Source organism: Ursus americanus, chromosome 13, assembly GCF_024610735.1.
Source record: "Ursus americanus isolate L20-20 chromosome 13, mUrsAme1.1.p, whole genome shotgun sequence".
Lineage (NCBI taxonomy): Eukaryota > Metazoa > Chordata > Mammalia > Carnivora > Ursidae > Ursus > Ursus americanus.
Window position 1 is genome coordinate 68,244,763 of NC_142139.1, and position 22,665 is coordinate 68,267,427.

The 22,665-nt window shown below is 34.2% G+C and overlaps 1 protein-coding gene across 1 annotated transcript in view; it reads right to left on the reverse strand.

Annotated features, from left to right (window-relative positions):
- ADAM7 (ADAM metallopeptidase domain 7) overlaps nt 1–22,665 on the reverse strand; it is a 76,321-nt gene that overhangs the window by 31,472 nt on the left and 22,184 nt on the right. The window contains exons 4-8 of the mRNA XM_087866609.1: nt 15,160–15,238; nt 14,341–14,417; nt 13,344–13,536; nt 11,142–11,195; nt 8,044–8,115 (exon numbers count right to left, since the gene is read on the reverse strand). Of these exons, the coding sequence (XP_087722735.1) occupies nt 8,044–8,115; nt 11,142–11,195; nt 13,344–13,536; nt 14,341–14,417; nt 15,160–15,238 (475 nt within the window). The remainder of the gene's footprint in view (nt 1–8,043; nt 8,116–11,141; nt 11,196–13,343; nt 13,537–14,340; nt 14,418–15,159; nt 15,239–22,665) is intronic.

Here is a 22,665-nt window from a genome sequence, read left to right on the forward strand (position 1 = left end):
CTGGCCCCTTCTAACTGGAGAGCATGTTTAGGAAATTGGGAGTTGCCTGGAGTAGCCACCCAGGCAAGGAAGATGAGACATAACCCACCCACTGTGAAGAGTGCCTTCTGTCTTATCTGACTGAAGGTTGATAAAACACCTGAAAGCTGTGGAGCCCAGAAAACTCAAGAAAGGTGCAAGAGAAAGGCAGACATAGCCCATAGTGTGCAGAGCCAAGCCAGTGGTGCTGTTTGGCTGGGGACGTTGGGGTGCAGTCCAGCTTAAGTTAAGACAACAAAGATATATTCCAGTTTTAGAGCTGCTTTTCGCACTGCATGAGGGCAGGGAATCTAATTCGTAACCCTGCTCCTCACTGAATATAGTCTTCAGTCTGTCCAACCAGGCAGTCTAACCAGAGCACATGGGAAACTGTGTAGCCCATACAACATTACATATAAGGCAGCTCCCATATGACTATGGACAGATTTCTCAACAGAAACTTTTTAGGCAAAGAGATAATGAAATATCAAAACAACTGTCAACCAAGAATGCAATGGCTGGTAAAGTTGTCCTTCAGAAATGAAGGAGAGATAAAGACTTTCTTGAACAAATGAACAAACAAAAGCTGAGGAAAGGAGTTCATTACCACCAGAACTGTCTTAGAAGAAATGCTAAAGGCAATTCTTTGAGTAGAAGTAAAAAAATGTTAATTAACATCATAAAAAACACAAAATGATAACATATATCTCACTTGTAATGGTAAATATATAGTCATTGTTAGATTCTGCAATTTGTTAATAACGATGTATAATTCACAACACTAGTTTAAAAGTTAAAAATATGAACATAGCAAAAAACCCCATAAATACAATATGTACAATGTTATTACTTACAAAATATTTTAAAAAATGTAAATTGTAACAGCAATAATGTAAAAGGTAAGGAGGAGAAAAAGGAGAATTGTAAAGTATATGAATTCTATTAAATTGTTATCAGTTTAAATTAGGATCTGATAAGTTTGATATTTCATGTAAACCTCATAATAACCTCTAGGGAAAATTTTTTAGTAAGTAGATGAAGGAATACAATAAAGATGTCAAAGCATACCAATACCAAAGACCTCAAAATACAAACAAAGGACAGTAGAATAAGAAATAGGGAACAATGGATCTGCAAAACAACAAGAAACAATTCACAAAATGGCAATAGTAAGTCTTTACTTATCAATAATTACTTTAAATGTGAACAAATTAAATTATTCAATCAAAAGACATAGGGTGGCTGAAGGTATTAAAAAAGCAAAATCCAACAATATACAACATAAAAAAGACATGTTAGCCCTAAAGACATACATAGACCGAAAGTGAAGGGATGGAAAAAGACATTTCAAGCAAACGATAACCCCTTTCTTCCCCCAAAAAGCAAGGGTAATTATACATATATCAAAGTAGATTTTTAAGTAAAAATAATAAAGAGACAAAGGCCATTACATAATGATAGAAGGGTCAATACATCAAGAAGTCATAAGTGTAAATATTTATGTGTCCGATATTGGAAAACCTAAGTTTACAAAGCAAAAACTAACAGAACTGAAAGGAGAAATAAAAAATAATAATACTCCACACTGAACAATGGATAGATCATCCAGACAGAGACTCAATAAGTAAACAGTTGAACAATACTCTTGTCCTAATGGACCTAACAGATGTATACAGAACATTCTACCCAACAATAGCAGAATACATAATCTTATGTGCACATAGAATATTTTTTTAAAGTAGGCCATATGTTAGGTTTTAAAACCAGTCTTAGCAAATTCAAAAATCACAAAAAATCAAGTATCTTTTCTGAACATAATGACATGGAACTAGAAACCAATAACAAGAGGAAAACTGGAAAATTCATGAACTCATGGAAACTAAACAACACTCAACTGAACAGTCAGTGGATCAAAGAAGAAATTAAAGGGGAAATAAAAGACCCTAAAAGAAATGAGAATGGAAACACAACATGAAGAACTTATGGGATGCAGCAAAAACAGTTCTAAGGGAAAAGAAAGTTCATTACCATAATTGCCTACATTGAGTAAGAAAGATCCTAGATGAACAACTTAATTCTACACCTTGAGGGACTATATATACAAACAACAACAACAACAATAGCAACAGAGCCCAAACTCAACCAAAGAAAGGAAATAATAAAAATTATAGGAGAAAGACATGAAGTAGAGAACAGATTAACCAAACTAGGATTTGGTTCTTTAAAAAGATGAAGAAAATGGACACACCCTAGCTAGACTAAGGAAAAAGATAAAGGACTAAATTCAACAAAATTATAAATGAAAAAAGAGACATTGTAATGGACACCACAGAAATTTAAAGGATAAGAAGCTGCTATGAACAGCTATATGACAAAACCTGGATGCCTAGAAGAAATGCAAAAATTCTTGGAACTAAAGAACTTACCAATATCAAATCAATTAGAAACTCTGAATAGACCAATTACTAGTAAGGAGATGGAATCAGTGATCAATAATATCCTAATGAAGGTAAGTCCAGTTCCAGATAGCTTTGCTGATGAATTATACCAAACATTTAAAGAATTAATATCAATAATTCTCAAACTTTTCCAAAAAACTCAAAAAGAAGGAAACACTCCCAAACTCATTTTACAAGGCCAGCATTACCCTGATACCAAAGCCAGAAAAGGATATTATTAGAAAAGAACACTGCAGGCTAGTACCATTGGTGAGTATAAATGAAAAATTCTCAATAAAATACTACCAAACTGATTTCAACAGCAGGTTAAAAGAATTATTCACATGATCAAGTGGAATTTATCCCTGGGATGTGAAGACCATTCAACATAAGCCAACCAATGAATGTGATATATTACATTAATAGAATGAAAGAAATGAATCATAAGAATCATACCTCAACTTGACAAAATTCATTTCATTTGTTATTAAAAAAATAACTCTTAACAAATCAGGCATAGAAGGAACATATCTCAATATATTCAAGGCCAGATATGACAAATCCACAACTAACCTCATGCCCAATGGTGAAAGGTTGAACGCTTTTCCTCTAAGATTAAGAACAGGGGCATCCAAATCTTGCTTTCAGCTCAGGTCATGATCTCAGGGTCATGAGATCAAGCCCCGTGTTAGGCTCTGCACTGGGCATGGAACCTGCCTAAGATTCTCTCTCTTCCTCTCCCTCTATGCACTTCTCTCTCTTTAAAACAACAACAACAACAACAAACAACAAAAAAACCCGAGTGTCCACTGTTACCACGTCTATTCAACGTAGTGGTGGAAGTCCTAGCTAGAACAATAAGGCAAGAAAAAGAACTAAAGGTATCCGAATTGGTATGGAACCAGTAAAACTGTCTCTATTTGCAGCCATTATTTTAAATATAGAATATCCTAAAGACAACCAACAATTGTTAGATTTAATCAATGAATTCAGTAAAGTTGCAGGATGTAAAATTAACATGCAAACATTTAGTAGCATTTCTGTATAATAACAAAGAAATTTCTGAAAAAGAAATAAAGAGATTGATCCCATATACATGAACATAAAAAACAATACAATATTTAGGAATAAAGTTAACTAAGGAGGTGAAAGATATCTATGCTAAAAATGATAAGTTGATAAGAGAAATCAAAGAAGACACAAATAAATGCAAAACTGTCCCATGTTCATAGATTGAAAGAATTAATATTGTTAAAATATCAATACTACTGAAAGCCATTTATTTTATTATTTTTTTGAAAACCATTTGTATAGTCAATGCAATCCTTATCGAGATTCCAATGACATTTTTTACAGAGGTAGAAAAACCACTCCCAAAGTTTATATGGAACCACAAAACACCTCAAATAGTCAAAGAAATCCTGATAAAAACAAACAAAGCAGGAGCATCACACTCCCTGATCTTAAGTTATACTATAAATCTAAAGTCATCAAAACAGTATACTGGCATATAAACAGACAAATAGTCTAATGGAAAAGAATCAAGAGCCCAGAAATAAACCAAAGTATATACAGTCAACTAATATTTTTTAAATATTCATTATTTATTTTAAAGAGAGAGAGAATGTGTGAGTGGGGGAAGCGGCAGAGGGAGAAGGAGAGGGGAAGTACGCTCCCTGCTGAGTGCAGAGGCCCATGTGGGGATCAATCCCATGACCCCAAAATCATGACCTGAGCTGAAACCAAGAGTCGGAAGCTCAACTGACTGAGCCACCCAAGCACCCCAATGGTCAACTAATATTTGGCAAGAAAGTCAAGAATGCTCAATGGAAATCACAGTCCCTTCATAAATTGCACTGTGCCAGTTGTGTATTTACATGTGAAAGAGTGAAACTGGACCCCTAACTTATACTACTCACAAAAATTAACTCAAAATGGATTAAAGACTTCAATTGAGTTTTACCATGAATATCCTAGAAGAAAACATAGAAATAAAGCTCCTTGACTTGGGCCTTGGTAATGATTGTTTGGATATGATGCCTAAAGCACAAGCAATAAAATAAGAAACAATCAAGTGGGACTACATCAAACGGAAAAGGTTCTGCACAGCAAAACAAACCAGTAAAAAAAGTGAAAAGACAACTTACGGAATGGGAAGAAATATTTACAGACCATATATTTGATAAGGGGTTAATATCCAACACACATAAACTCATTAACAAAAAAACAAATATCCAATTCAAAACTGGGCAAAGTAACTGAATAGACATTTCTTCAAAAAAGATACATGAAAGGCCAACAAGTTCATGAAAAGATTTTCAACATCCTAGTGAATTAAAATCACAATGAGATATCATCTCATGCTTGTTAGAATGGCCATCATCAAAAAAGACAAGAGACAACAAATGCTGGTACAGAAGTAGAGAAAAGAGAACCCCTGTGTACTATCGGTAGGATTGTAAATTGGTATAGCCACTATAGAAAACAGTATGGAAGATCCTCAAAAATTTAAAAAAAAGAGCTGTTATATGATCCAGCAATTCTACTTCTGGGAACATATCAAAGGAAACAAAAGCACTAATTCAAAAAGATATCTGCACTCCTATGTTTATACAAGCATTATTATATAATCAAAACATGAAAATGGCCTAGGGATCCATTAATGGATGAATGGAAGAAGTTGTAGTAGATATATACAATGAAATATTATTTGGCCATAAAAAATCAAGGATATCCTACCATTTTTGATAACATAAATTACCGTAGAAGGTATTACGCTAAGTGAAATAAGTCAGACAGAGAAAGGCAAACACTATATGATCTCACTTACCTATGAAATTTTTATATTTTTTATTTTTTTTTAAAGATTTTTTTAAATTTATTTATTCGACAGGATAGAGACAGCCAGCGAGAGAGGGAACACAAGCAGGGGGAGTGGGAGAGGAAGAAGCAGGCTTATAGCGGAGGAGCCTGATGTGGGGCTAGATCCCGTAACGCCAGGATCACGCCCTGAGCCGAAGGCAGACGCTTAACTGCTGTGCCACCCAGGCTCCCCTACCTATGAAATTTTTAAAAAACAAAAAAAATTCATAGGAAGTTATCAGACTTGTGGTTACCACAGGTGGGGTGTGGAGAGAGGAGGAAATTGGAGGAAGGTGGTCAAAAGGTGCAAACTTCCAGTGATAAAATAAATAAGTCCTAGAGATGTACAACATGACTAAAGCTAACACTGACGTGTATAACGGGTAGGAAAGTTGTTTAAGGAGTAGATACTTAGAGTTCTCATCACAAGGAGAATTTTTTTCCCTTTATTCTTTTGGGTTTTTCTTTTCTTTTCATTGTATCTGTTAGCTAAACCTACAGTGGTAGTCATTTCACAATTTATGTAAATCAAACTATTATGCTGTATGCCTTATACTTATACAGCAGTGTATGTCCGTTATTTCTAAATAAAACTGGGAAAAAAGTGCCTAAAAACCTTGATAGGAGAAAAGATGGTTACAAAAACTGAAAGAATTATTGGAAAAATAGGATCAGACCCAAGTCATGAATAAACTTATAAAAACCCTGATCAATCAATCAATCAATAAAAAGAAACAGGAGAAAATGGAGGTGACTATGAGATATAACCATCTCACTCCACATTGTTTCTACCTTTTATAACAACATGGGGAGGATTTTTAATTTCCATAGACATAGATTTAAAGTCTGGAGAAATTTTGCTTCTGGCTAAGATGTATAAAGTTGAAAAGAATGTTGCTTACACCCTGACAAAAAGAAAAAGCCAGAAAATCTACAGAGTCGCTATCATGTCAGACCCTAAGTTAGCTGAAGTCACGGGGCAAATTGTAGCCTGAAATCTAAGATTGCCTCCTTTGAGAGATGGTACTAGAGCATCTCCCCGTGGCAGAGCATGAGCAAAAGAGACGCTGAGCACCACATAAGACATAAGAAGAATTAACCAGACATTTGTAAGGAATTGTTAAAGGGTAAGTGTGGGATAAGATGAGAGTGCAGGACCTTCTGAAAGATACGGACATAAGGAATTTCACACCTACACTCAGAATCTTCTCCTTTAGCCTCCTCTGGATGCCCACGAAATCACAGAGAGCAGAGTGAGAGACTGGAGATAATCTCCTTTTGTGGTATAGGCCTGAAGGATGGGAGAAACTGTTGCTTCAGGAACATTTTTAACCTACCAGGCTCTTGTTCTCCAGGGACATGAAAGCATTAAGCTTCTGTATGACCTTCCACAAATATTTTTTTTTCTATTCTAATCTCATTACTACTTCTTTCCTTGTGCTAACTGTGGGCTTAGTTTGTTCTTCTTTTTGTATTTCCTTAAGGTATAACATTACTTGTTCATTTGCTATTTTCTTTTTAAATTGATGTATGTATGCATTTACAACTATGAACTTTCCTCCTGGAATTCTTTTGCTGCATCTCAAGTTTTGATATGTTTTGTTTCCATTTTTGTTAGTATCAAGAATTTTTTTTGATTTTACCTTTCATTTATTCTTTGATCCATTTATTGTTCAGGAATGTGTTCTTTAATTTCCACATATTTATAAATTTTCCAGTAATCTTGCTGTCATTGTACTTAATATAATTTCCATCTTTCAGAATTTGTTGAGATTTGCTTTGTGGCCTACTATATAATATATACTATGAAATATTCCCTCTGCTCTTGAGAAGAAAAGAAATGGTGTATTCTGTTGCTCTTGGATGGAATATTCTGTATATACCTGTTGGCTTCATTTGGTTTATAGTATTGCTCAAAACCACTATTTATTGATTATCTGTCTGGTTTGATTATTATTGATAACAATTGATTATCAATTGTTGAGTGTGGGGCATTTTTTTTTATACTCCCAGAACTCAAGTGAAAACTGATTGTTGCTGAAAGAAGGGGAATGAAAAAAAAAAATCTTCTGCCCCTGGAGGAGATGCCAGAAGCTGTTCTAAGGCCAGAGCATTCAATGTCTCCTACCTTCACTCCAGTGAAGGAAGAACACAGTGAGAATAATCTACCCAAATACCCATGGATGACAGCTTTCCTAAGACAGGATAGATCAGGGGAACAAAACACTCTGGGTCCCATGACTAGGCTAGCAATCACTGAGTAACAAAGAACAGATTACTACTGAAGAAGAGATAAGAATGTGAGTGGACACCATTGGGCACTGGCCCATGATGAAGTCCTGAAGTTGAGGGCGAAGCAAAAAGAAGCTCTCCAACAATGCTAGGTTATGGAACAGTAATTTTAAATGTATTAGTGGATTTGATTAATGCATGGTGAATATTCAAGTCTTTATACAGTGCTTTATAAATTTTGTGATTAGTAACCAATATTTGAAACCTCCTTAAGTATTAAAAATCATTTACTTAGAAAACCAAAACCTCAGTGCTGTGGTTCATTTATTGCTGTGAATTTTTCATTGGATATTGGCTAATTAGTCCACATGGTGAATTTTTGTATTTTGGGTTGTCTCAATATCAAGATTACCACAAAATCCAGCATCTATCTATCTTAAAAGTTTTCTTCCATTTTCATTTTTAGCTTGATTCAAACTATGTCAGATCTTACCATGTTGACAAAATTGACCATTCCCCAAATTCTGTTCCTCAGTTTGCTGTGAGGATGATTATTCCTGTGATACTGGAAATAAAACATCAGATCAATATTCATTAATAATAGGAGATGAATAAAAACTCAACAAAATACTTCACTATGAGATATTTACAAGGGGGAAAACTTATTGGCATTCTTTCTGGTCAGCTAAAAATCTGGATAAATTATACAGAATTATATTTTTGATATAAAATAACCAGATACAGCAATTTCTAAGACATGCTTCCGGTTAGCACTACTTTAAGGTTTTCTTCCTAACCTTATCCCCTTTTCATATAACAATATATTCTAGTACATAGATTTATTAAAGCAACTTATCAGTGTTCTTTAGAGTCCATATTTATCATGCTGATGAAACAAAACTTATTAAAGTTCCACAGAAATCATTATATTGCAAATAAAGCAGACACTTTATCAACCCGTCTATGTCCATGGTTGTCAAAAACTAAGGAATGTAATCAAGGACTACCCTAGAGCCAGAGATGTGATGGAGAAGGACAGGAAAACTTGCCTCCCCCTTCTCTACAGGGAAAGGTGGAGAAGACAAAGTAGACTTCCCTGCTCCAGCCTGTTTTGTCTTTTTTCCCCCTTCTAACAAACGGATTTTCCATTTGTGGCATCAGGACCTTGTTCTTAGCATGATCAATTTAGCCCTGATAAAATATACTTTATAAAAATAACAAAAGTATCATGTAGGGATAAATGCAAATGATCAAGCTTGTTTCATAATAAAAAGTAAAAGAAACATGGCTTTTCTGAATCCTGCAAGTATCCTCCAGTTACTTGCTCCATTGCTGTCCTGTTATCTCATATATCTAAATACCTCAAAGATATAACATTAGACTCTCTTCACTTCTCATTTCCAGTTCACTCCTCCACCTGATATCCATTGGCTTAACTGCCTCTATTACATTAAAACTATTCTTGACAGGAAGATAAATGTCCTACTAGTTATCCAATCTGTTGAACACCTTTTCCTCATCTTCTTGGTCATCTTGTTTACCTTTAATATCGAACATTTTGTCTTTCAAGAAATTTCTTATCACCTTGGTTGCTAATACCCTATCACCCCTAGTGTTTTATTGTACAGAGCTTTCTTTTTTTCCACATTCCCTTAAATTCTGGTTGGCAAATATAGTTTCACACCAGGATTCTTGGTGACTAATTGGTAGTGCTTGCCTAAAATACACAGTTGAGAAAGATTCTGAGCCTATCTTAGAGATCACAGGGATAGGGTACTTTATCAGTCAGTGATATCCACCCATGGGGATAAGGGAGAGAAAGGGGTGTGAGATCTTTGCATTCTTATTGACAAGTCTTTATTATATGGCTTGTCTTCCCCAGTATATAGAAACTTGTGTTCTGCTTAGTCTTTCAAATTGCTAGGTCTGGGTGTATACAGCCATATCCTTACTCTACTTAGATGCTGAAAATTCATCATACTGTCTTCAAGATATATAAATATCTTGAAATATTTTCCAGAAGTTGCCTTTGTTTTTCTATCCTATCTTACCAGAATACACTAACTCTGAATTGTTCTTGCTGTTGCCCTTTATACTCAGCTAACATACACATGTAGGCATGTGTGCATATATTACTCAGATAAATATAAATATGTATATCTAATACTCAGAATCTAGCATGTTAGACACTCATTAACTATTTGTTAAATGACAATAGGTGATTTCCTGTAGGAATTTCTCTAAAAAACACCCCTTAAATATTTAAAGACAATATTAAGGCAGCATATGTGAGAGCTATGCATGTAAAAGTTTAATGTCCCTAAACTCGTATCAAGCAAACCTTTACCTGGTATCTGGAGTAAATATTAAATTTAATACATCATCCTTACTTTGTACTAATAAATTATTATAAAGAAAGCTTGTTTTAGCACTTTTTAAAAAGTGAGTTAACATGTTGTCATAAACACCTTAATGTAAGCCTATCTAGTGCCTAAATTTTACCAATTACTTTTTTAAAAAAATTGTTAACTGTAGTTTCTCCTTTTTTTAAAAAAAATGCAACAATGTTGTGTCTTTCTTTTAAATTAACATAGATCTCATTTATTTTGTCTTATTGCGATGACTAAAAATTTCAGTTAATCTGTCAAAAGAAAATTTATTGGCAGTGAAAACAGATGTACCTTATTCTCACTTTTGGAGAAAAAAACTCTAACATTCCTGCTAGAGGGCAACTAAAAAAACCCTACTCTTCCTGTAACTCTGTTATTTCCTGTTGCATATCTTTTCCTGCTCTACTTTTAGGTGTATAATCTGAAATATCAGTGGATAATTTTCAGCTCTTGGAGTGCTTATTCTACTTCCCATTATGTTAGTTGACTCTTCCTCATGTGATTAGTTTTATCTTGGATTATGAAAATGTCTTTATAGGGCAGTTTTGACCTGAGCGTTAACAGTTTATCAAGTTTTCAATCAGTTTTTCCGTTGAAAGCTTTGCTTGGCATTTCTGCATCTAAAGAAAATTATATCATGCTCCACATCATTGCATGACACAAGTTTAGGATTTCTGCTTTCTCATGCGTAATATGTTCCCTGCCTGTTGTTACAGACAGGCAGAACATTCCTTCTCTTTGCAGTATCAGTGAAGAGAGATTCTCCAGTTCTCTTTTCAGAGATTGGGGAAGCTCTTTATGGCTCTGGGCATTATGCAATATGTTCTATATATTGCATGTCACCATGCCCTTGAATTTTACTTACTATTCTGACAGAGGTTCTCTTCTCATTTTTAGGACTTGGAGATTTCCTGTGTTTTTTCCTGAGCTAAACTATAGATTGTGCACATATTTTCAGTTTTGTATACATTGTTCATCATTTGCATATGTTCATAATAGGGAGGAGAATTCTATATTGGCTTAGTCTGCTATACTGCCAAAGGACCTTATCATATCTTATATAAATCTGTTTGGGGAAGCTAAAAAATAACATTGAGCTCAAATGGAATTCTGATTGAAACACTTTTTCCCCTCTTTTTTAGGATCACAACTATAGTTTTGTAAGCATGAATGAAGAGCAAATGTTCATCTGAAAACTTACCACGTTATCATCAGCAACAATGAACAGTTCAACATACTTTTCTTTATGGATGTTCTGGAAATTTATGAAAAATTTAATGAAGTATGGTTAATGTTCCTCATTTTAATGTTTTAAGTTCAAACCATTTCATGACTTATCATGTTAATATTATTGTTACAGGAATGTGAGGTACAGGAGTATAACAAATAATTCCAGGAATTTATCTAAATAAAACTCAATATATTGTTAAAACATGTGCCCCTCTATATCAGATTTTAATAAACTTGAAATGATATTCTATATTTGAATATCCTTCCTTTCCTTGTTAAGTCTTTCAGGTAATAAGAGTTATACTTATTGCAGTATTATTTACAATAGCCAAGATAAGGAAGCAACCTAAGTGCCTATCGGTACATGAAAGGATAAAGAAAATGTAGTACACACACACACACACACACACACACACACACACACACACACATTGTGCAGCCATAAAAAAGGATGGAATTTTGCCATTTGCAATAGTATGAGTGGATCTAGAGGGTATTATGCTAAGTGAAATAAGTCAGAACGAGGAAGACAAATAGTATATGATTTCATGCATATGTGGAATCTAAAATTCAAAACAAATGAATAAACAAACAAACAAAAACCAGAATCAGGCCTATAAATACAGAGAACAAACTGATGGTTGCCAGAGGGAAGGGCAGGTGTAGGGATGGGCAAAATGGGTGAAGGGGAGTGGGAGACACAGGCTTCCAGTTATGGAATAAATAACTCATGGAATAAAAGACACAGCATAAGAAACACAGTCAATGGTATTGTAGTAGCATTGTATGGTGACAGAGGGTAGCTACACTTGTGGTGAGTGTAGCATGAATATGGAGATGTTGAATCATTATGTTGTATACCGAGACTAATGTAACATTGTGTGTTAGTTATACTCTAAATAAATAAAGAGTTATAAATAAAGAATAATGAATACAGTTTTTAATGTTTAGTTGGGTTTTTTTGGTTGTTTGTTTATAAAGTAAATGCTTACTAACTAAGCTCATATAAAAAGGACTTATCAATAGAGGAAAGCAAAACATAAGACTGACTGGCTAATAGGACTGACTGTATTCCTTCTACTCTTCTCCTGTCTCCCAGTCTCCTACTTTGCAGTAGCCTCAATTCCAAGGAAATGTACAAAAGTTGTTAATTATAGATCTTTTATTTTATAAATCACCAATATCAGAAAATTCTGTTTTCAGCTCTCAGTATTATGCATTGAGGGGTGTGCATATCATCTGAGTATAAACCAGAGTCATATTATACAAAAACTTAACGAAGTCATTTTGTGTATGAACTAAATAGTTATGTATTAGTTGACTGAGTCAATCAGAAACATCTGTTAGGCACCTAGTAAGTTTCCAACACAATCTGGACCATGGATATGTGAAGAAGATGGGCACTCATGGATCTTAAAGGCTAACACCTAGTCAGATTTGAGGTGATATGAACTAGTTGTACAGGAAAGTCTAAAACACAGAGGACTCTCATTGTGCAGTCATCCCACCAGATATTGAAGTTGCTATTACTTACTTATCTTTAATAATTAATAATTAGAATATTTGGACTGATGAAAGGGGAGACCCTAACTCCCCCCAAGCAAAAAAAAAAATGGCAGTGAAGATGAAGGAAGACAATATCTAGGAGAGTTTTCGAGACATTGCAAATTTCATTCTTTCCAACCACTTATAGTCCTAATGCTATAAATCTATATGTATGGTTGTAAATATTCCCTTTTCTTAAAATTAATGGGACAAACTGATATTTACAGTAGGGAATTCTTTCTCTTCTTTTAAAAAAGATTTTATTTTTTTATTTGAGAGAGAGAGAGAGAGCACGAGCACAAGCAGGGGAAGGGAGGGACAGAAGGAGAGGGAGAAGCAGACTCCCTGCTAAGCAGGGAGCCTGATTCAGAGCTTCATCCCAGGACCCTGGGATTATGACCTGAGCTGAAGGCAGATGCTTAACCAACCAAGCCACCCAGGTGCCCTGGGAATGAACATTTTCTATGTTGATAAAAAAAGTTTGACATTTTAGATTTCACACAATGAAAAGCAGACTCAGGTAGCACATACACTTCATTAGTTGGGCTCATCTCTCTGTTTTGAATTACAAAAGGAAATAAGATACATTTTTCCTGGCATTAAGATGATTTAAAAATAAAGCACTTACTTCTATTTTGAGGTCTTCCATAATTTTAATATCATCCTTTAAATCATTTGTCCTGGTAAAATTGAGTTCTGTACAAGAATAATTAGCAGCATACTGCATCCTTGGATTATATCTGAACACCAAATGTTGTCCCTCATCTGAATATTTCATTGGTTCAATGAGATACCTTTGGTCATATACCCTGAAGAATCCCCTGTGGAAAATGGGAATGTGATGTATGTTCAAGATCTATTCCATTTTACCTCTATATTTCTCACAATATTCTTCTATTCCATTTTATTGCCTTTGCCTATTTAAGAACGGAAACTATAAGACCAAGGCCTTATGAGCAAGTAGTGAGGTATTCTGAGTGATAAAAAGATAAGGTGACATGTGGCCTTTGAATTAATAACTTTTGTAAGAGTCAACTCATCTAGATTTTCAGAAACTTGACAGTTCAACCTCTACTTTGAAGTCTCAGTGTTCTAGTAAAACTCACATTTTGTGAATTTTTTATGTCCATCGTACATTAATTGTAGAGTAAATATATGACAGTAAAATAACTATTATCTAGAAATGTTGTCATGAAAGGTGTTCTTATTCTTGAATATATTGGGATCTACTCAAGTAAAGCACACATACATGAAGGTGGAAGTTTCTTGTTCTTCTACGATCTAACACGTTTCCTCCTTTACCTTTAAGCCCAAGATCTACAGAGAACTGAAATAGGGTTTACTTCTAACTTTAATTTCTAAAATCTCTAAACTCCTGATTATTAAAAAGGTGTGAAGTAGTGTGTGGTGAGAATTCACAGGATTTGAAGTCAGGAAGCCTGATTTTTGGATTGAGTTCTGTGCATTAGACATCTTTTTGTCAAAATGGATACTCATGGTGAAAATATACAGTAGCTTTTTCCCATTAATTTTTCTATGTATAGGGTTGTTAGAAAGATGAGAAGCAAATGTCTCTGAAAATCCATTAAGCAAACTTATAAACAAAATAGACACTTGTGCAATACCTCAGACCATTACATGTGCTGATACTGGCAGCAGAATCGAATTCATGTATGATGGATCCTTGGTAAAAACAGTGATCCTAAAATAGTGAAGAAGCTATTGATATAAATACATATATTCATATTACATAAATATTAACATATGCATATTTTATGTTTACAATTTATCAGCATTTCATTCTCACAAATTATACACATACTCATTCATATATTCATTTATTGCATCCTGTCATTTGGAAAATTGAAACTCCTTTAGAATCCTTTTAATTGCATGATTACATTGTGTTAAACAATATATGGATTCTTCCATATATTAGAACCTGTATCCACTGGAATAATATTAATGATCAATGAACAAAAATTCATTTGGAAAGTGGAAAAGGCTTCAATGTTGGTGCATCAGCAGTCCTAGGCCAGGGAATATGACTCACATAAGGGTCAATCAGATGGAGGTTTTAAAACTGTTTCATATCTTTAGGTTTTATCAATCTAGCTTGATGACAATTTCATCAGGGTGTCTTATACTGCTTTTGCATAATGCTTTGCCCTTCCTCCAGACTAAACACCATTTTGGGTACATAGAAGTCAGTTTAGTAAAGAAAAATACATTAACAGATATTGATTTGCTTGTTAGGCAGTAATCAGATTCCTTTAGAGTTTGGAGGGTCATGTTTTCTATTCCAGGATAATTCAGTGCCAGTATTCTATGCAAGATTCATTTCTGACATAACATTTTCTGGAGCTTCTTATAGAGCTAGATTGGATTTTAAAATCACATGAGGAAATTTGAGAAAAGAGACATAGGAAGTTTCCATAAGATACCATGGTAGAAGGATAGCTGGTGATCACCTCTCCTTTTGTGGAATAGTAGGTTTCACTGTAATTTGAGGCTAGGAACTCCCTAGAAAAGATGGCAGAGGGGGAAGTGAGATTTACTCATTCTCTAAAGTCAACAGATAAAACCAATTATGGGGGAGAGAAGTCTCTGAGCTACTTTAAAATCTCAGCAAGTTCCTCTCATGCTAAAAACACATAAGTAAAATCAATTCCACTCACATGAAAAGGGATTCTACCCAGATTTCATGGTTTGGTAAACACTAGAGGAGACTGAAAAAGATTCTGGCAGTTTTAGGCAAGGCAGTAACTTGAGAAGAACCTAGAGAAAATATTGGCTAAGTAAAAATTATATATAAATACATTTGATACAAAATATACTTGACGTATATGGCGTGTATACATACACTACATATATCTTAAAATACTTTAACGCAACAGTTATATATTTAGATAAAAGCAATATATATTAATAATAATTTAGAAAACATGGAAAAAAACAAATGAAATTTTCCTGAACTCTCACCATAGACAGACAACTATGGTTAATATTTTCATGTAATTCTTTATAGTTTTTTTCTCCGTGCAAGTAAAGGGATGGCATTCTGAGTAATCAGTCATCAGTGCTCTCCCACAGCTCACGTATCAAACCCACAGGTATCCTCAGACTGAGAACTACGATTATATATCTCAACTCCCTCAGTACATGGATGCTATAGTGGAACAGAAGAACAAAAGAGGAAATTATTGGATTTTATTTTATCCTGAAAAACAGGCTTTTGAAACTCATAACAGAAACATTTGTCTTGAAACTCAAGGCTTTTGAAATATAAGAGCTAAGCTTTATGTTTCCAAAGTATAAAAATGAAGAGCTCCGGGCAGTCTTCCTATAAATAAGAGACCAACAATAGTAAAAGAGAAACCAGGATACCCCACTGTCAGGATAGACCAGGAAAAAAGCCTAGTGGAAGGGAAAGGATGGGGGACTTATGATGAAGGAAGGAGATTGTAGAGATAGAGATAACATATAAGCAGGAAGGTCCACATCAAAGACTTCCTGATGTGCCCCAAACCTGCTCCTAGACCCAGGAAAAGGATGGATATGGAGTTATCCCCCCCCCCAAAAAACTGTCAACTTTTCATTCCATGGCAAACTGTAAGTTGCTAAGGAACAGAAGTTTGTTTATAGTCCTGCTATCTGGTGAGATCCCTTGGCAATAGTCAATAGTTTGCCTATTTCTTGCTCAGTAAGAAGACAGTGTTCTGTGCTCTGAAATTCACTTAGTTCTATCTGAATTACCCAATGTGGATAATAGCCTTTCCATTTTAACATTCATGAGTCCACAAGAAGAAAAGTGGAATATTAACTCAATTAGAGATGAAATGGTGATAGAGTAGAGAAAGCCCCAGTATCATACGATTACTTGGGTTTGACTGAATGGAATGAGCTCAAAATAACTTTTGAGAGGTAAAACATATACTATGTTATATGAACATGAAAAACAAACAGATGTTTATGTAGTTAAAAATACTAAACATGTTAATTATTAAAATTGACATGATTCTCTCTACATAACTGTTTATCCAACAGTCTTCCTTTAACTATCTCATAAATATGCATTTAAAAATAGATTTTATAAAACAAAATCAAGGAAATATTTAAACTGAATTAAAAATATCCACCTGTGCCTTCTTATTCCTCTTTCCAAAAACAGCTGGCAGAACAACCAGAATTTGCTCTACTAGAGCAGAACTGGTAGATTTCCCTTCGTGCCCATGTTCCATGAACATAACTTCCCTCATTCCCAGTAAGTCCCAATAGGCAGGATTATGTGTTCAGCATACAACCAGGATGTACATTTTAGCTCAAGGACTGAATCAAAGTGGGTATCACTCCCGTTTCCCCCAAAATATTATATTTTAAAACATTATTTTCTTATAAAACAAAGGATCCTGCATTTTTCAATTCATGAATACAAAGTATTAGTATCTCATTTTTAAACTTTTATTTTGAAAAAATTATAGACTCATAAGTAGTTACAGAGATAGCATAGCAGAGTCTGATGTCTGTGTACCCTTCCCTCAGTTTCCCCAGTAGCTATATATTACATAATTATAAAACAATAACAAAACCAGAAATACACACTAGTACAATGCGTGTGTGTGTGTTTACATGCCATTTTATCATATGTGTGGATTTGTGTTACACTACTACAATCAGGATACAGAACTATTCCACCAGAAAACTCTCCCTCATGCTATCTTTTTATAATCCCCCCCAGCATCCTTAATTCCTGACAACAACTCAAAACAACCAACCTGTTTTCCCAATTTATAATTTTTCATTTTGAGAATGTTTTGGCAGTGGAATTATATGGTATGTGATCTTTTGAGATGGGATTTTTTTTTCCATTCAGCATAAGGCCCTAGTGATCTGCCCAAGTTGTTCCATTTCATTGCAAAGTAGTATTCCATGATACGGATGGACTGCAGTGTGTTTTACCATTTATTTGTTGAAGGATATCTGAGTTGTTTCCAATTTAAGGCTATCATGAATAAAGCTGTAAATATTTGTATATAGCTCTCTGTGTGAATGTAAGTTTTTATTTTTCTGAGAGAATACCTAGAAATACAATTGCTTTACCTCACGAAGTTTGCATGTTTGGTCTTTAAAAAATTGTCAAATTGTTTTCCAGAGTGCTATATTTTATAGTCCCATCAGCAATGTATTAACGATCCAATTTCTTTACATCCCTTGGCCAGCATTTGGTGATGTAATTATTTTTTTTAGTTTTAGCCGTTCTGATTGAATGGAATGATATTTCATTACAGTTTAATTAGCATTTCTTGAATGATTAATGATGCCATACATCTTTTCAAGTGCTTATTTTTCATCTGCGTATTCTCTTTGGTGAGATGTATCTTTGTATCTTTTGCCTATTTTCCAGTTGAATTGTTTGCTTTATTATGGTTGAGTTTTGAAACCTGTTTATTTTCCAGACTAGTATTCCTTGGTTGTGGTTTGCAAATGTCTCCTCCCAATCCTCAGCTTGACTTTCATCCTCATAACAGGACTTCTGTAGAGTAAGGACTTTCAATTTTAATGAAGTCCAGTTTATCAACTTTATCTTTTATTACTCTTGTCAAATGATTTGGTGTCAAATCTAAGAATTTTTTGCCTTAGCCCTAGATCCTGAATATATTATCTTGTTTTATCTAAAAGTATTATAGTTTTGTGTTGTATGTTGAAACCCATGGTCTATTTTAAGTTAATTTTGGTATAAATTTGGCATAAGCTTTGAGATTTAGTTTGAGGCTCTTTCTTTCTTTCTTTCTTTCTTTCTTTCTTTCTTTCTTTCTTTCTTTCTTTCTTCTTTCTTTCTTTCTTTCTTTCTTTCTTTCTTTCTTTCTTTCTTCTTCCCTCCCTCCCTCCTTCCCTCTCTCCCTCCTTTCCTTCCTTCCTTCCTTCTTTCCTTCCTTCCTTCCTTCCTTCCTTCCTTCCTTCCTTCCTTCCTTCCTTCCTTCCTTCCTTTGTTATGGATACATAATAGTTTCAGCACCATTTGGTGAAGAGACTATATACTGTCTCCATTGATTTGCTTTACAAACCTTGACAAAAATCAGTTGGCTCTACTTGCATGGAGCTATTTCTGAGTTTTCTATTTGATTCCATTGATCTATGTGTCTATTCCCCTGACAGTAAGACTCTGTATATACATAATAGTTCTCGAAATGATTACTCCTGTTTTTTTTTTCTTTTGTCATATTTCTTTTGTTCCTTTGTCTTTCCCTATAAATTCTGGAATCATCTTGTCGATATTTATAAAAAATCTTACAGTAATTTTGATAAGAATTGTGATAACCCTATATATATCAACTGGAAAATCAACACCTTTACCAAGTTGAATCTTCTACTTCTAGTACATTAACATAAAATAAGGTCTCATCTGTTTATATCTTTTTGATGATTTTCCTCAGAATTTTGTAGTTTTCATTGAACAAGCTTTGTATATATTTCTCAGGTTTATAACTGATTGTTTTATTTCTTTTTGAACAATTGCAAGTGGCATTATATTTTAAGCTTTAGTTTCCACATATTCATTGTGATACAGAAATACAGTTGATTTTTTATGATGAAATATTCTGTGACTTTGCTGAACCCATTTATTCCTTCTAGTAGGTGTTTGTGTGCTTATTTGTTTGTTAGCTTGTTTTTAGATTCCATAGAATTTTTTATGCAAACCACTATTATGTCGTCTGAAAATAAGGACTTTCTTCTTCTACCTTTCCAATCTATATGCCTTTCATTTCCTTTTCTTCCTGAGTTGCACTGAGTAGACCTTCTGGGAATATATTGAATAGCCATGATAAGAGTGCACATATTTGCCTGGTTTCAGATTTTAGGAGGAACACATTCAGTCTTTCACCAGTAAGTATGATATTTGCTATAGGGTTTTGTAAATACTCTTTATCAAGTCAAGGACATTCCCCTATGGTCCCAATTTTCTAAAAATTTTTTTTTAAGATTTTATTTATTCCTTCAACAGAGAGACAGACAGCCAGCGAGAGAGGGAACACAAGCAAGGGGCATGGGAAAGGAAGAAGCAGGCTCCCAGCAGAAAAGCCTGACGTGGGGCTGGATCCCAGAACACCAGGATCATGCCCTGAGCCGAAGGCAGACGCTTAATGACTGAGCCACCCAGGCGACCCCCAATTTTCTAAAATTTTTAATCATAAATGGGTATTGAATTTTATCGAAAGTTTTTTCCTGCATCAATCAAGAGGATCATGTGATATTTTTCTTTACACTGTTAAATAGGTAAATTGGTAAATTTACATTGGTAAATTACATTGATTAATTTTAGAGTATTGAACCAGTCTTGTGGATATTGAATTGGTTATGGTGTATAACTTTTGTGCATTGTTGAATTCTATTTGCTAACATTTTGTTAAGAAGTTTTGCATCTACATTCACAATGGATATTCTCTGTAGTTCAATTTTATTTGTACTACCTTTTTTGGTTTAGATATCAGAGTAATGTTGGCTTCATAGAATGAGAAGGGAAGTGTTCCCTCTTCCATTTTTTGGAAGACATTGTATAAATAGCATTTTTCATCCACTGTGCCATTCTCAGAGTACTCAGACCAATTAGATTTAAAGTAATTATTAATATATTAAGACTTAAGTCTGCTAGTTTATTTTTTGTTCCTGTTTCTTCTTTTTTCATGTTTTAATTTCTTTTTCCTTCCTTCTTGTGGGTTGCTTAAATATATTTTCAAATTTCATTTTGATTTATCTGTAACACTTTTCTGTGTACCTCTCTGTATAGATTTCTTAGTGGTTGCTCTATGTAATATATTTCGTATGTATGTATGTATGTATATATAAAATCAACTATGTGAGTCTTAGAATGGGATTGTTTGAGTTTATCCTGTTTTAAAGTTGTTCAGCTTCTTGAACCTGTAGGCATGTGGTATTTTCCTTGTCAAATTTAGAAATTTTCAGTATCAAAATACTCATTTGAATACTTTTTCAGCTCCATACTCTCTCCTCTCCTTCTGGGTCTCTAATGGCATCCATTTTACATCTTTTTTTTTTATTCTCACATATTCCTGAGAGTGTTTTTTTTTTTCAAAAAATTTTCCTTGTTTTTCAGATGGTGTAATTTCTATTATTCTATCTGCACTGATTATTTCTACTCTCCTCTCCATTCTGATCTTAATCCCATCTATTGAGAGTTTTATTTTTTCCATGTATTTTACTTCCAGTTCTAAAATTTCCTTTAGATTCTTATTTATATCTTCTATTTTCTTTTTTCTGAGATTTTTTATTCATTTCCTGAGACATTCTGGTTTTTTTCATTTGTTTCAAGTATGTTTGTAATTTTTCATCGAAGTATTTTTATGATGGCTGCTTTAAAGTTGTGTCAGATAATTCAAACATCTGTTTCATTTTGGTATTGGCAGCCACTAATTTTTTTTTCTCTTTTAGATTGAAATATTTCTGGCTTTTGGATGGACAAATGATTTTCAATGAAAACTTGGGTATTATGATATTATATTATAACCCCCTAGATCTTATTTAAATCTTGTGGTTTTGTAGATCTCCTATGATACCATTTTAATGTGAGGTACCTCATTATTGCCATGTAGGAATGGAAATCCAGGCTCTCCACTTGTCCTACATGAGTTCCTTGCTATTGCTGGGTTAGGGTCAAAATTCTATCTTTTCACTCCTGCTGAAATCTCCTGATTAGGAAGGGAAGGGATGTTTCATCCATGCTCTTCATGTGGCTTCCACTGTCACTGTGAGGGGTATTCCTGCTAATTCTCCACTAGGCCTCTTCTCACATTAACCCAGCAGGAAAGGTGAGAGATACCTCATTTTGCTGGGTGGGCATGGCATCAGGCTCCACAAATAGTCTTCAGCCACACTACAGTGGGGAAAATGGGTCTTCATTACCAATGGGCCAAGATGAAAGTCTTATCTCCCCATTTAGCTATCTCTGATATCACTACACAGGACAGGAGAGGGTGGTTGGGTTGTCTTTTTATAGCCTGAGAAGGGCAGAAGCTTAGTCTCTTGATTTTGCCTTTTCTGGCTGGGTTGGGAGTGGGGATGCTGTTCTTTGTGTGTGTGTGTGTGTGTGATGTCTGCTAGGGTAGAATAGTTATTGTCTAAAAACTTTCTGTCTTTCTAAGCCGCTCCTTTCTTTCTTAGCCCTTTGGCTAAATAGAGTATGATTTTTGCCTGTTTTTGGTTTGGTTGTTTGTTTTTATTTGTGCTCATGGGCATTTTCAGGTTATGATTTCTCCAGTATCTAGTCTGGGATATATGAAGCAAAATGACAACCCAAGAAACTCACCACTGTGTCTGTCATTCCTTGGATAACAAAATCCCTAGCTGGTCTACCTTTCTCTTCAGATCTGTCAGTCTTCTTATATTTACTTTATATATGTAATGCCCAGAAGTTTTAGTTGTACTTAGTGGAAAGAATAGAAAAAAATATGTCTGCTCCATTTCTCTGGAAGTGAAAATTCATAGCCTCATTGTCTTTTATAAATCAAAATACATCAATTTTAAGAAATTTTATAGACCATTGTATCATTTGGAATTCTATTCTACATATTCTTTAATATCACTATGCTGTGCTAGTAGACAACCACAAGTTATGCTTACTGTTATTCTAAATCTCAAAATACATACACATTACATAATCATAACACATTTATCATCGCATAATATTTTTGTCATTGCTAAGATCTTTTCAATCTAAGGTCTAACCAAGATGATGAACAGACATCAGCATTTAACTCAAATTAAAAATTGAAACATATGATAAAAAACCAATAATATACAAATAGCCATAAAAAATGATTTAGAACTGACAAATCATAAAAGTATAGTTTCAAAAGTACTGTTTTATCATGGTATTCCTGATCTAAGAGTGACAACATTTCACTGACTACTTGGATGATGTAGGAGTAAACATA